At 37.7% G+C, this 13,574-nt stretch overlaps 3 protein-coding genes across 3 annotated transcripts; 2 read left to right on the top strand and 1 right to left on the bottom strand.

Moving 5' to 3' along the window:
* Window positions 1–416: 416 nt before the first annotated feature.
* LOC128888378 (fidgetin-like protein 1) lies at window positions 417–3,493 on the top strand. Its single transcript, XM_054145183.1, has 3 exons — window positions 417–555; window positions 1,133–1,289; window positions 1,370–3,493. Exons 1-3 carry the CDS (start codon window positions 432–434, stop codon window positions 3,159–3,161), a joined length of 2,073 nt encoding a protein of 690 aa, XP_054001158.1. The 5' UTR covers window positions 417–431; the 3' UTR covers window positions 3,162–3,493.
* A 107-nt stretch (window positions 3,494–3,600) lies between these two features.
* LOC128888383 (protein arginine N-methyltransferase 3) lies at window positions 3,601–7,160 on the top strand. The gene is made up of 8 exons (XM_054145190.1): window positions 3,601–4,055; window positions 4,297–4,650; window positions 4,727–4,896; window positions 4,953–5,111; window positions 5,175–5,362; window positions 5,451–5,677; window positions 5,770–6,129; window positions 6,203–7,160. Exons 1-8 carry the CDS (start codon window positions 4,043–4,045, stop codon window positions 6,310–6,312), a joined length of 1,581 nt encoding a protein of 526 aa, XP_054001165.1. The 5' UTR covers window positions 3,601–4,042; the 3' UTR covers window positions 6,313–7,160.
* A 525-nt stretch (window positions 7,161–7,685) lies between these two features.
* LOC128888388 (ETS-related transcription factor Elf-5-like) lies at window positions 7,686–12,489 on the bottom strand. Its single transcript, XM_054145198.1, has 7 exons — window positions 12,236–12,489; window positions 9,705–9,837; window positions 9,184–9,441; window positions 8,889–8,960; window positions 8,736–8,816; window positions 8,466–8,661; window positions 7,686–8,391 (listed from the first exon to the last, which is right to left on the bottom strand). Exons 1-7 carry the CDS (start codon window positions 12,275–12,277, stop codon window positions 8,280–8,282), a joined length of 894 nt encoding a protein of 297 aa, XP_054001173.1. The 5' UTR covers window positions 12,278–12,489; the 3' UTR covers window positions 7,686–8,279.
* Between the last annotated feature and the right edge of the window lie 1,085 nt (window positions 12,490–13,574).

Here is a 13,574-nt window from a genome sequence, read left to right as displayed (position 1 = left end):
TGTGTTGCAAGTAATTATACAATTAGACTACAGAATCAATACTTTACACATAGTTAGAGATTGGTGTTTTTACAAGTACTGAATAACATGTACTGTAAAAACAAATTATATGATACTAACATCATTGAATTGTTATATTTACTTTTATAGAGATAAAAAAATGTGTACATAAGTAGATTAGACTTATAAAAATAAATAAATTGATAACTGAACAACTGAACTTAACAATTATCATTTATCAATCATTTTTAGGGCATGTGTCGATTACTTACCCGTTTTTCTAGCAGAATACAAAAGTGAAGGATCCACATTATTAATAGTTTTCTTCTTATACGATTAAAGATAATATAAAATAAAGTTTAAAACTTTGACTTAACAATATTTCCAAATTATTAACGCAGTGATGGACATTCGTGGGATTTTTCCTGATCATGCGCATTGGAGCGAGCGTTGCAGTTCTCTCTCCTGTATATACTTACTTAGAATTTAGGGTACCATTGGATCCGAGTAAGGAACAAAATATAACTCTTTGTTCATGTGACTCTGATACAAAAGGTACGTTTCGAGCTAGAATTAGGGAGAATGTCAGGAATGTTAGGCTAGAATGTCAGGAAGTGTAAAGGAGATGTTAGATTGTGTTAGAAGGACGAGACTGTAATGCCTAGTTTTTAAATAACTAAAAATAAACAGAAATGTGGCGCCATCTCTCGGCGAACCGCCTAAGTTTGTCATGGAGTAGTTTCCACCTCACGCCGCTAGATGTCGCCGCGGTATTCTGCCTATCCGACAACTGTAGTCAAATGAATGAATGCGAATTATTATAAACTATTTGTTATTTTATTTACATAAAAACTTTACAATAATTACAAAAATTTAATTTATTATTTTTCTATAATCTACAGCTAAAGTTGATTATATGTTTACATACATGATGCAGATGCAACAAATATTAATTATAATATTATAATTAAAATTACAGCTTGATTAAGTCACAGTCTTGAAACCCTGAATGATTTTATACTGTATTTTTTAAGTAATTGTTTAAATCAAACATTAAGTACAGTACTGAATTATGTTTTATTATTGAAGGTTAGGCGAGGGGTACATGCTTATATATTTATTTTGTTAACAGATATGGCCACCGCTGACGTAGCATCTAATAAGGAGAAACATAATTATTTAGCAGCGTATCACATTTTAAAATTTTCACAAGCTGATAAGGATGACACAGAGGTTGTAGACATTGAGCGCAGATGTCTTGCCACTAAATATTTAACTGCAAGGCAATCGTAAGGGAATTTAAATTATTTGGACATATCTATTCCTAAATATAATCTTTTTCTACATATATTTAAATTATAACTCGCAGCGAATCTGAAGATATGGCAGCTTGTTTGCTTAGAAGAAGTTTAGAAGATTACCAGAATCTGATGGAGAACAAGAATGGTGTAAATAACTATTGGAAACAATTTAAAGCTCAAACATCAAAGATCAATAACAATCCACAGACATGGAAGACTAGTTTACATGACGTAGATATGGCGCTGAATTTTATAAAACCTTTACCTTGCCAAGATGACAAAACAATGCCATGTCACGGAAGGGCTTTCAATGATAGACACATAGAGAATATTATAAGTACTTGGAAAAATAAAGAATCTTGTACTCGAAACAGGAAAATCAGCGGTCACGCAAAATCAAATCTAACTTTGTATTCAAACTTAGATGATAAAATTAGGCTCAGAGAAGATAGTCAAGACGAAGCGGAGCCGTTTTCTTTCTCGTCGAGTAACTCTGTAGATGAAACCAATAGTACACAAGTAAATTACGCGAAAAAACAGATACCTAAATCTTCCCCCATAACTCAGGAACATCAACATTTTCCACGGCAGCAACGACCTATTAAATTTGAACATAAGACACAATCTAAACTTCTAAAAGAAGACTCGTTCAATATGCACAGAAGTAATTCGAAATTAAAATCGCAAGTTTTCGTTCAGAACAGCGAGGAAGATTCCGCGGCGCCTAAAACTAAATCGAACTACTTCAAAACTGCTCGAGACGAATTAACCGTGCAACAGATGAAAGTTAACAAGCCAGCGGCAAAAAAGACTTTAGGTGGCAAAGTCGCTGTTAATTCTCAATTTGTTTGCCCGTTTAAAAGAGAAAAAGAGAAAACGAGCGGTCAAGAGAACATGTACAACAGCGAAACCGATACAGGGGAAGTGGAAGATGAAAGACTGAAGAACATAGAGCCTAAAATGGTTGAGTTGATAAGGAATGAAATAATGGACTCCAAAACGACCATCTCTTGGGACGACATAGCTGGCCTTCAATATGCAAAGAAAATTATCAAAGAAGTAGTAGTGTATCCTATGTTAAGACCCGATATTTTTACTGGTTTACGCAGGCCACCTAAAGGAATTTTATTATTCGGCCCGCCCGGTACCGGAAAGACTCTCATAGGAAAATGCATAGCTTCGCAGAGTAAATCGACGTTCTTTTCCATTTCTGCCAGCTCTTTGACTTCGAAATGGATAGGCGAAGGGGAGAAAATGGTCAGAGCGTTGTTTGCTGTCGCTAGAGTTTATCAGCCATCGGTTATTTTCGTGGACGAAATAGACTCTTTGCTCACTCAGAGATCGGAGACCGAGCACGAGAGTTCTAGAAGATTGAAAACTGAGTTTTTGGTACAATTAGATGGAGCCGCGACTGCGGACGAAGATCGTATTTTAATCGTAGGAGCAACGAACAGACCTCACGAACTGGACGAGGCAGCACGAAGACGACTCGTTAAACGACTCTACGTTCCCTTACCAGAGTTTCAAGCTCGTAAACAAATCATAAATAATCTATTGCTAACGATACCGCACAATCTTACAGAAGAAGATGTTAACGACGTAGCTCAACAATCGAAAGGATATTCCGGAGCAGACATGTCCAATTTATGCAAAGAAGCCAGTATGGGCCCGATTAGATGTATTTCGTTCAGTCAATTAGAAAATATTAGGAAGGAAGATGTTAGGCAGGTGACAATTGAAGACTTTAAGGAAGCATTGATACATGTACGTCCTAGTGTATCTGAATCTAGTTTAACGACTTATGTCGAATGGGATGCTATATATGGAACTGGAACAGCACAGAACCATACAATCGAATAAATAATTCGAAAGAAATCGCTGTGAAGTATTAGGTTGTCCCGAAAATTTCTTTCGCGAGTTGCACTCAATTATTTTATGTGGTCGTATTTATATAAATAGACAATCTAATTTCATAGATATTCGTGTTGTAACAGTAATGGAGCAAAATGAATCGTGCACAATTCGGTAATGTAACATAAAACATAAAATATTGTGCATGTATTACTTATTAATAAAGCGAAAGAAACTTTTGGGACAACCTAATAATTGAAACAACTCAGTATTAATGTTCCTTTAAATGTCAGGAAATATTTTTGTAATAATCACTTTTATAATAAATACGTTTCTTTTAATAACAACGTTGGTAGATTTTAATTATGAATGCCTCAGAATTAGATAGTATGTATGTAAATGCATACTATTACTATTAATTTCGTGTATGTAAATAATGACAGTAGAAATCAGAAAACAAAATTCTTTAGATAACGTTCAATAAATGATGGAAAACCGTTTTATTTGATTATTTATTGATTATTGACTATGTTTGACTACATAATCGTATTCCCTGTGTTTCGGGGAAAGTGTTCCAATTTTCTCGCGGTGTAAGCCAGAAAAGTTTCGTGAAAAAGAAAAGCTTTGAAAGGTCAAGTGCTCTTATGCACCGAGTGGAATCGATAAATATTATATTCTAGTTTAAGGAGGACCACCTACGCAAACAGAAGGGTTGTTTTTATTGGCTCGGACCGCGAGATAATAGAGAACATCGAGCGAAAGGCTTCGCCTGCTTCTGCACGTGTCCGTATGATTCGAGCAAGTGCGGATCTCTAACCTTGAAAACATTTAAACGTTTCTGTTTAGATATCAATAACCGTCACATATTATTGAGACCAATTATTCGCAGAATGACAGAGCAAGGTAAGCATTAAATTTTTCTTCCTATGTCTCCAAAAATCACTAAAATTTTACATATATATTCTTCAATTACATATCGTCAATTTGACACTTTTAGTAATTTCATCAATTTTATCGAAAGATTACTTAAAAAATAGCTAATGAATGGTAAAGTGTACATAGTTTTGTCATTAATGTCTTACTTTCACATAATTTCATTGGTACTGGATGCACTCTCACACTTGTAATTACTTTTATTCGCTAGCCACTCCACTAAGAAGCGATTATGACTGCAAAATGGATGGAAGGAGCGATGATGACAGCGGAGATGATTGGGATGAGATGACAGAGGATTTTGAGTCTATACCGTGCCTCTTCTGTAACGAGGTTACAAACAACTTTTCCATGGCCCTGGAGCACCTTGTTTCATCACATAGATTTGACTTAAAGAATTTTGTGACGAGACACTCTCTGGACACTTACTCTTATATTAAATTGATTAACTTTATACGTCATAAGAATGTCTTACCGGACCAATTAAATGCATTGAATATAAAAACATGGGAGAGCGACGAGTATTTAAGGCCTATCATAGAGGACGATCCTTGGTTGATGTTTGGTGAGTTTAATCAAAATATTATGGTAAGCAAAGATGCTTTTCTGGCAAGGTGGAACCAGATTCTATTTGTTTACAGATATCGAGGATTTAGAAGAGAAAACGACAAAACCTATAGCTTATACTGTAAATTCAGAGAATGGATGCGTCACGTTATCCGAGGCGCATTTTGTAGAATTGCAAAAGACAATTCAAACGTTGCGGGCACAATTAGAGCAACGCGAATTAGCGTGTTTCATGGCAAAACAGGTATTTATGCGAACGTTGTATATTTGTAAGATATGTCTAACGACGTTAACTCTTAGCAAATAGATGAAATGTCAGAGAAAACGCGAAAGTTGGTACTAGACGAGGATATGGATGGAAACAACAGTATCACTCCTTCTGGTAATTCTAATTGCAACATTGACAAAGGCTATTTTAATACATACAGTCATTTTGCTATACATCACGAGATGTTAACAGTAAGTCTACACCTGTTAGTTTAAATGAAAATTAATAACGTTACGAGTATCATTTTTTTGTAGGATAAAGTACGAACAGAAAGTTATAGAGATGCATTATTAACAAATGCAAATAGGTTTAGCAACTCTGTGGTGCTTGACGTTGGTTGCGGTACTGGTATTCTATCTATGTTTGCGGCAAAAACTGGGTGTCGCAAAGTTATCAGTGTAGATCAATCGGATGTAATATATCACGCTATCGATATAGTGAGGTAAACGTAATGCCTACAAAGATTTCAAAGCATAATATACTGCAGCTATTTTCGTATACCTAATATGATCCTTTTTAACACGCTATAGAGAAAACAATTTAAGTGATATTATCACTCTAAAAAAAGGTCGCCTCGAGGACATTAATCTCGACGAAGAAAAAGTAGATGCAATTGTATCCGAATGGATGGGCTATTTTCTCTTGTACGAGGGTATGCTAGACACAGTGATATACGCTAGGGATCATTACTTGGCGCCCAATGGAATACTTCTACCCAACAGGTGTACGCTCAATATCGTTGGAAGCGGAGATACTAGTACGTCCTACTATATACTCGTTGACAATGTACATTAATGGAATTACTATTTAATAATAAAAATAACAAAAATATTCTCCTTTGTTTCTCAGGGAGATACGTCGAACTTATCGATTATTGGTCAAACGTATACGGTTTTAAAATGAGTTGTATGAAAGCACAAGTTGTACGAGAACCGAACATTGAGATTTGCGTTGCCGACGAATTAATAACGAGCACGGTTGAAATTCAAGAGTTCGACTTGTATAAAGTAACGACTGATTGCGTAAACTTCGCATCGCCCTTTGAATTAACAGTGAAAAAAACTGGATCGTTAACCGCGATTGTGGGCTTTTTCGATATCTTTTTCGACTTGGACAATCCAGTTCACTTCAGTACAGGACCCCACTCAACCCCAACGCATTGGAAGCAAACAGTATTTTCGTTAAGCGAACCAATTAGCATTACCGAAGGTAAACGAAGTGGTAATTTTTGAAAATTAAAACGCGTGGAATAGAATAATAGTTTGAATAATCTGTTTCATAGGTGAGATCCTGACTGGTAAGATAATTTGTCGCAGACATATAAAGGATATACGGGGGCTTATTATTGCAATTCATATTAAAAATATACGGCAAGTTTATTATCTAGAATAAGGCTTCAGTGCTCGCTTCAAAGTTCACACAATAGATGTAAGTGCCAAACACAAAAACATAGGGTCCAGGACAGCTTGCTGGTCATAACCTTGTTGATGACTATCATTAAAAATTAACGGTAGGTGAAATGAGGTTGAAACGATCTAGCATAACATCTCGTATTCGTATCTTTTAATGTATTACGCTTTACATTTTGAAGCCTTTTAACAGTAGAAAGTCACGTAACTTCGCGTACACCGAAAGCTTCTCTTTTATCCCCGAAATGAATATAGCACGTGAACGAATGATTTTTGAAAGATTTCCTTTTTCTACGTTATCTTATGGTATTTTTCGTAACCAAAGATCGCATTGAATTGTTTCCGTACATTATTTTACGTGAGCATAAACGCACATTCTTTCCAAAATGCCGTCTGAAGTGATACGTAATTCACGATAGTGGTTGTTTACGATTCGTGCCTTTCAATAGTCATTAAATTTACATTTGTAATTAAGCTAACAATTAAATTTTCCAGGAAAATTAGATATTTCCAAGAAAAGTGGCGATAGTATTTTATTTTACAGTTCCGTCGAATTTTGTATGAAGAGTTATTACGGTAGTAGTAAACAAATGATTAAGTATGTTGCCGGTTGCATGAATACTTAATTGACTCGGATAATGGCAGTCGAACATTCGTGGCAAATTACCGAGTAAAACTACGTTTGTATAAAACAATGGCCTTTGGCGGCCATATTGACTGGGTAAGGTCACGTGAATATTTTCACATGTTGGTCTTGCAACTTCTAATCGTTTAAATATACATATTGCAAAACCGAGTCAAGTACGAGTGCAGTCGGTATTTTCATTACGCTCATACTATATAAACAACGATAACCGAGTTCGCTCAAATTAAACGCAATCCAACAGCCTTAACTATCTTCTACAACTCGATTTATAAAACAGATTATGCATGCTTTTAGCTTGTATATCTACCGACCACGATGCTATCAATTTAAAATTTAAATATTTGAATATTTGTTAACAAATAATTGAATCGTTCGACATTTTTTTCAAATAGAAATATCCATGCAAGCAATTTTGCATGTGCTATAAGTATGTAGCTGTCGACACTTTAACTGCTAATTAGGGTTCGTTAATATGACACGTATTAAATCTGATATTCTATCTTCCATAGATTGTAAACAGACGATACAAGTTCAATTATTTTTTTCTCGAGACCATTAACGATTATCCTCGAGAAAAATGTCCGAGATTGCGCTGCGTCGTTTGTCACATGTAATTTAGTTTCCTCTTTTAAAATCGACCGTTAGTCAATGGGTCGACTTAAAAGACACTCATGCTTCCAAATTAAGGTACATAACACAACTCTGTGATATAAAAAAAGAATAAGTAATAGCAAATTTATTTGATTGTAAGTCACGAGAATTATTGCCTTTCTTGATTATATGTATACTTTTACATAAGTAAACGATCTATTATGCTTAATATTAAATACATTGTGAAAACCTTATATAAAATTAAATCAATTCGCACACACGTCTCAGTCCCACTTATTTTCACAGGCTCACGTTCACGCGTACAATGATATGAAGAATCTCGGCGTTTTTGTTCATTCATACTGTCTTTATATTATTTACATATAGTCAGTGTATATCACCTATAATACTAGATCTGTTCTCCTTAGTCTTTTAAAATTCTTAATCGAGCCAACGCTTATTTTTTCCATTATCAAAATACTTTCGATATTTTTGTTCCGTATCGAAACGTTACGTTCGCTGCTCTAAAGTTGAAATGCATCGATAAGAATAATGTCCGGCATTTTTGTTTCTTTCCTGTACAACTTCCAGAAGCAACCCTCGCACGATGTTTATGGATCACAAATATTTTTCATAATATCTATACAATTTTTACAAGAATCGAAACTTCATAGGAATCCGTAGAACCCGGGAAACTCTTAGAGATAAGTAGATCAACGACAGAAATTTGGATTATCGGTCTGCCAACCCTTTGCGTTGGGCCCAAATTGGTAGACCAATCTTCGACCAAGTACAGGAAGGAAGATTTTACTTTTATAATAATACCTGGAACAATATTTGGATGTTGTAAAAATATTAATTTACTTTACATTGCAAATTTTCTTTGATTTATTAATTACCTCATGGCTCGACTTAGTTTCTCATAAGTCATCTTTGTGTTTCCTTTCCGCGAACCCCATCGTTTCGCGACTTCGTCGCTTTTAACGAACCGAAATTTCGCTTGCGAATAATCTTCCCAGCAGATTAAACTTGGACACGTTTCTCGATTGCGTAATAAATCCCTAATAAACTCCCAAAGCTTTCCCTGGCTGGTGGCTAAAAGCAGAATTACATAATTCGTTACTTAAATTCACCCGAATGAATATTTCCGGTACGTTAACGATGCTTACAGTTTTTCTTCGCTTTTAATACCCTCGGTCTACCCGGTGGTCGTTTCGTGGAGACTTCGATACTGTTGTCTGATTCAGCGTCTGCAAGAATGCAAAAATTTAAATATACACAACGTTCCGCCGCGCGTAAACAAAACCTAAACTCACGGTTACCTGAAGCGTTATTGGAATTGATCCGCGCGTATTCGTCTTCGGAATGAGGGTGAATGGTGTCGAACGATGGAACTGCAATCAAAGTTATACATTTTCTTTATTACAGTACAGATTATTATACAGATTATTACAGTATAGAGTATAGGATACGAGTATAGTAAATTGCGATATATCGAGAACGGTCAAGTATTAAAGCAAATATCGAGAAGGTGTAAGAGAAATAGCATTCCGTAGTTGACTCGATACTTATTCGATGGACGGTCTACTACACTCGTTATCAGTAGCAGTTACATACGCAGATTCGAGATATGCTGGGAGTGGAGTAGGTCATAGAGTCGATCACCGTATATGGGATCGTGATTGATAAAATCGTTTCTCGTGAAGGTGACCAACTCGTTTCCTGGCACCGCGAGGCTGTGTTGAATTAAACTGTACGGTTGCCCGATGTAAGACGCCGCGGACATTAGCCAATTTATCGTCTCCTCCTGACACCAGTTCCTGATAGGTTTCTCCGTCCAGCCGGTACCGTCGATCACCTCATTGTTCTCGTCACCTGTTGAGCACGCGCTATTAGAAAATTAATGTGCGCACGTGGAACGTGTCTAACGAGAACTAAAATTATGCTATGACTTGCAAGAGAATAGGAAATGGATTGGAAACTAGAGCTGTCGGGCATTCGTGGGTATACGAGCCGATCAAACATGATTACAATATGTACATACGTTCAACTACTTTGCAAACATTGATCTGTTCGAGTGCGTGTAGTACACCTCGGACTTAATCATTTAATTATCGTGATATTATTTTCAGCCGTACCGAAGCTACATTTCTTTCGGTTCGATTCGTAACTGCGCGTCGTCAGGGCGTTGCTTTTTCTCGTCACCAACGAGTCCATGTCCAATAAAAAGTGATCATCGTCATCGTTGAGATTAGGGAACGACGGGTACACCTGTAACCGAAACGTGCCACATGACAAAGGAAACCCGAAAATGAATCAGGTTCTCAAACGTTCGTCCGTCTTTTTAATACGATGTAAAAAAGAAAAAAAAAAAAGAAAAAGAAGAAGATCGTCGCAACTTTGTTTTCGAACGTTTCTGTGCGCATGCAGAAACGCATTTGCGCCGTGATTATAAATAAGTGGAATGTCTACGCGGAACAGGTACCGACAATTTGCAATAAATAACCGCCTGACAGTTATTTTTTTTTTTGAACATTATTATCTCCTCCATATTTTTTTTTTTTTTCTTTTTTTTGAGCACAGTATGCCTTTAGGCGATCCAAGCGCCTGTAATAAGCGATAGCGACGCGTCATTTACCGACGAATACGCACGGGTTTGCTTAAGAACAATTTAATCTTGAAAAAATTCAGTTCTCTCGTCCGTCGTTCTCATAGCCAATGTGTTTTTTCTTTCCTTTAGCATATGGACGTTCCACGGTTGGATAAATCACGGTATAATAAGAAGAATAAATTGTTACGGTAACATTTCAACACCGACACGCAAGGTGCATTGTCAATACTGGAATTAACGTGCGGCTCATTAATGTACTCCGTGTGTTTTCTGTAAACCTTGACGGAGGACAAAAATTACAATACAAAAGATACATTTTTACAATGCAGTGTCAACTTTACGAGCGTATAATTAACATTACAATTTGATATTCCGTGCATTGATGTCGTTACGATACACCGAAACATGTTTGAAGCCGTTGAGGCATCGCCTGCAAGTGAAAATGTCTCACTGTTAGAAAAGGAACCGCGGTACCCTACCTATCTCCAGGGCCGATTTTAGCAATATTGGCGCCTCGGGCAAGATTATCGTGGCGCCCCTTCAGAGGTATATACAGGATGTTCCAAAAATGTTGGAGGTCCTTGAAAGAGGTGGTTCGGGAGGTGATTTGAAACAACTTTTTCCTTAGCGAAAATGTTGTCCGAGGCTTCATTAAGGAGATATTAAGGGAAAACCCCGACCAATCAGAGCGCGAGTATGTCGGTTGAGCGTAAGCTACGCGCTAGGCGTCCGCGCTCATACGCTACCGCGGCCGCTCCATCGGCATCCTCGTGCTCTGATTGGTTAGCGTTTTCCGTTAATATCTCCTCAACGAAGTCTCGGACAACATTTTCGCTAAGGAAAAAGTTGTTTCAAATCACCTCCCGAACCACCCCTTTCAAGGTGTTGGGACAACCTGTATATCGGTATATTCGTACATTAGGGACACCGGACTGCGACACCCCCAAAAATCTGGCGCCCCGGGCGGTTGTCCGACCGCGACCCCCCCTAACGCCGGCCCTGTCTATCTCTATGCTTTTATTAATTTAAATGTAAAATGGGCATGTAATTATTACAAGTACGAACGATAAGCATTTATCGTTGACGTAATAATTATATAAAAATTCGTTGGTGGAGAGAGACAGTGTCTTATTAATCTGAATGTAAAATATACACTATTCAATGTGTAAACGATAAGCATTCATCGTTTACGTAAAAATGTTATAAAATTGCTATGGTAGTGAGAAACAGGTACCGGAGTTCTTTGATTACTGTAAAAGAACCGACAGAGTAATTGTACGTGTAAACGCGTTTGTTTTGTCGCTGAAGTGGCGCCACTGAAACCTTGCATTCCCCCGAAGCGTTTTGGATCGTCGCTTTATTTTCGTATTCTAAGCGCCAGTTCCATCGACGCCCGCGCAATATTGTACTGTAAGACGCAATCGAAACGATATCTTTGAAAATGTTGCTCCACTTTGCAGTTAGATACGGTCTATTACTCACAAAATATCGTAAACTGGATACGACCGCATATCAGGATTCACGCAATCTACGAATGCACTCGTTTTACGTCGCAGCATAAGCGCAGGAATTATCATACGTCCGACGGTTACCACTTTACTTAAAACGCGCACCTTTCGGCTGGAATAGTGTCACGGCGAAATAAAACAACTTGTCAACATATGTTTGGAGTAAGTACGATCTTACTTCGTAATGCAACGAAATACTGGTAATTTTTTATCTTCTAAAGAAGTTAAGAGATAATAGAGACGAAGGAAAGGAATTTGAAGTCTAATTGAAATTCAAAGTGCTCCTCAAAGGAATGGAAACCGATTGAAAATTTGAATTCAGAACAGGGACAGATTCATTGGGACTCCGTGTCTGGTTCATTCTTATTCATACACCAACTGATAAAACATAGCTATTTCGTTTGGCGGATTTACTACGGGCAATTCTTCAACGACGGCACGTGGATAGAATAAAAATTACGCGACGCATGTTTACGATGTAAGCCTAACACGTGCAGTAAGATAGAATCGCAGTAAACAAACAAGTTTTCCCGCTTGGATTGCAACTCACCTCCGGTAAGTCGGACCTGTCGTAACTGTCAAACGGGTCCATTCTTCGATTTCGCTCGATGTCTATCAAAGAACGAGTAACGCGGTTCGTGTACGATGATTTCTGATCGATAAACGTATCGGTAAACCACTGAACGTGCGTGTCCAACGGGCAGTCAACACAAATATCGCATCACTGTTCTCTGTGAACTGTCCACGGGGGAGTCCCAAGGAAAACGAGCGACGTCGCGACGGTGTCGTACAGCGCGATACTGATCGCCGGTCGTCCGAATGTCTCTGACGAACCACGGGGTCGGCGGTGACGCGAAAGACGTCAGCGGGAGAACCGCGGGGACGGACACCGCGGAAGAGCAGGTTTCAACGGGGATTTCCCGCTCTTCGGGACCGGCCAATCACCGACCACGCAGACCGCGATTGCTGACGCAATAATTGCGGATACGTTCCATAGGCGGCGGTCTTCGCAATCCAGAGTTTCTGCGAGGAAAAAGAAATAGAAGAAACGGAGGGAAAATACACGAGAGCTTGGAGAAATAAACAAGCAAATGATCTCGAATGTAATAAAAATGTTCTATAAAGAAATTGGTGAAGAACCGTGGTACTAAATAGACTGATTGGTCAACAAAAAGTACAAGAAAAGTACAAATTCTATCACAGAAAGTATAATCGTATGTAGTAATAACAAGTAAGTAGTATTTATGTATAAGGAATAGGTACACAAAATACTATGATTTCATATAAGTAAACATATACAAACATGAAGGTTGAAATTGTAACAATAGGTGGAGATAGATCTGCATGATCTGAAGACTCACGAAGTGGCGATGAACAGTAACAGAGTGCGAGGTGCGCAATCGAAGACCCTGTAACTAATCTCTTCGTGGTCGGTCGAGAAGAAAAGACCTTCCCTGGAGGCAAAGTGTAACGTCTGACCTTCACTGGGTCATACGTTATAGTCATTCAAAACGCAAACATTCTACTCGCACTACCATGCCCCCTCCCCCGTACTCTTATTTCTTCCTTCACACAAAACACGTATTCAGTGGAGTTTAATAAAATTGCTTTCTCCAGAAATGATACCTGCTATAGTCTGCTGTAAATTGTAGATTTATCTTTACATAACCGCATTCCCTCAAAAAATTCGTGTAAACAAACCCACGTGACTTGCAACAGGGAAGAATGGGCGGAACGTTATGACACAGATTCACGAAATGTTGTACAAATTACCATTAATAATAGAATAATTACAGTTCTGCAACGAGTCTAGGAATCTTTGCCGAAGACAAAGAGGATCAATGAAATTCCACAGTCATGTGGTTTTGTTTACATGAGTTTTTCATTGA

This window comes from Hylaeus anthracinus, unplaced genomic scaffold (assembly GCF_026225885.1).
Source record: "Hylaeus anthracinus isolate JK02 unplaced genomic scaffold, UHH_iyHylAnth1.0_haploid 11994, whole genome shotgun sequence".
Classification (NCBI taxonomy): domain Eukaryota; kingdom Metazoa; phylum Arthropoda; class Insecta; order Hymenoptera; family Colletidae; genus Hylaeus; species Hylaeus anthracinus.
Note: the sequence above shows the minus strand (reverse complement) of the source record. Positions and strands in the feature narration are given on the sequence as shown.

Bases quoted from the DNA above. Each gene is read 5' to 3' on its own strand.
- LOC128888383 (XM_054145190.1), top strand. The intron at 4,651-4,726 runs GTGAGTTTAATC...ATTTGTTTACAG, and splicing joins CGATCCTTGGTTGATGTTTG to ATATCGAGGATTTAGAAGAG. The intron at 5,112-5,174 runs GTAAGTCTACAC...ATTTTTTTGTAG, and splicing joins TACATCACGAGATGTTAACA to GATAAAGTACGAACAGAAAG.
- LOC128888388 (XM_054145198.1), bottom strand. From the start codon at position 12,277: ATGGACCCGTTTGACAGTTACGACAGGTCCGACTTACCGGAG. The intron at 8,961-9,183 runs GTATGTAACTGC...CTTTGATTGCAG, and splicing joins CCAGCATATCTCGAATCTGC to TTCCATCGTTCGACACCATT. The intron at 8,662-8,735 runs GTAAGCATCGTT...TTCTGCTTTTAG, and splicing joins ATTAAAAGCGAAGAAAAACT to CCACCAGCCAGGGAAAGCTT.
- LOC128888378 (XM_054145183.1), top strand. From the start codon at position 432: ATGCGCATTGGAGCGAGCGTTGCAGTTCTCTCTCCTGTATATACTTAC. The intron at 556-1,132 runs GTACGTTTCGAG...TTTTGTTAACAG, and splicing joins ATGTGACTCTGATACAAAAG to ATATGGCCACCGCTGACGTA. The intron at 1,290-1,369 runs GTAAGGGAATTT...TATAACTCGCAG, and splicing joins TATTTAACTGCAAGGCAATC to CGAATCTGAAGATATGGCAG.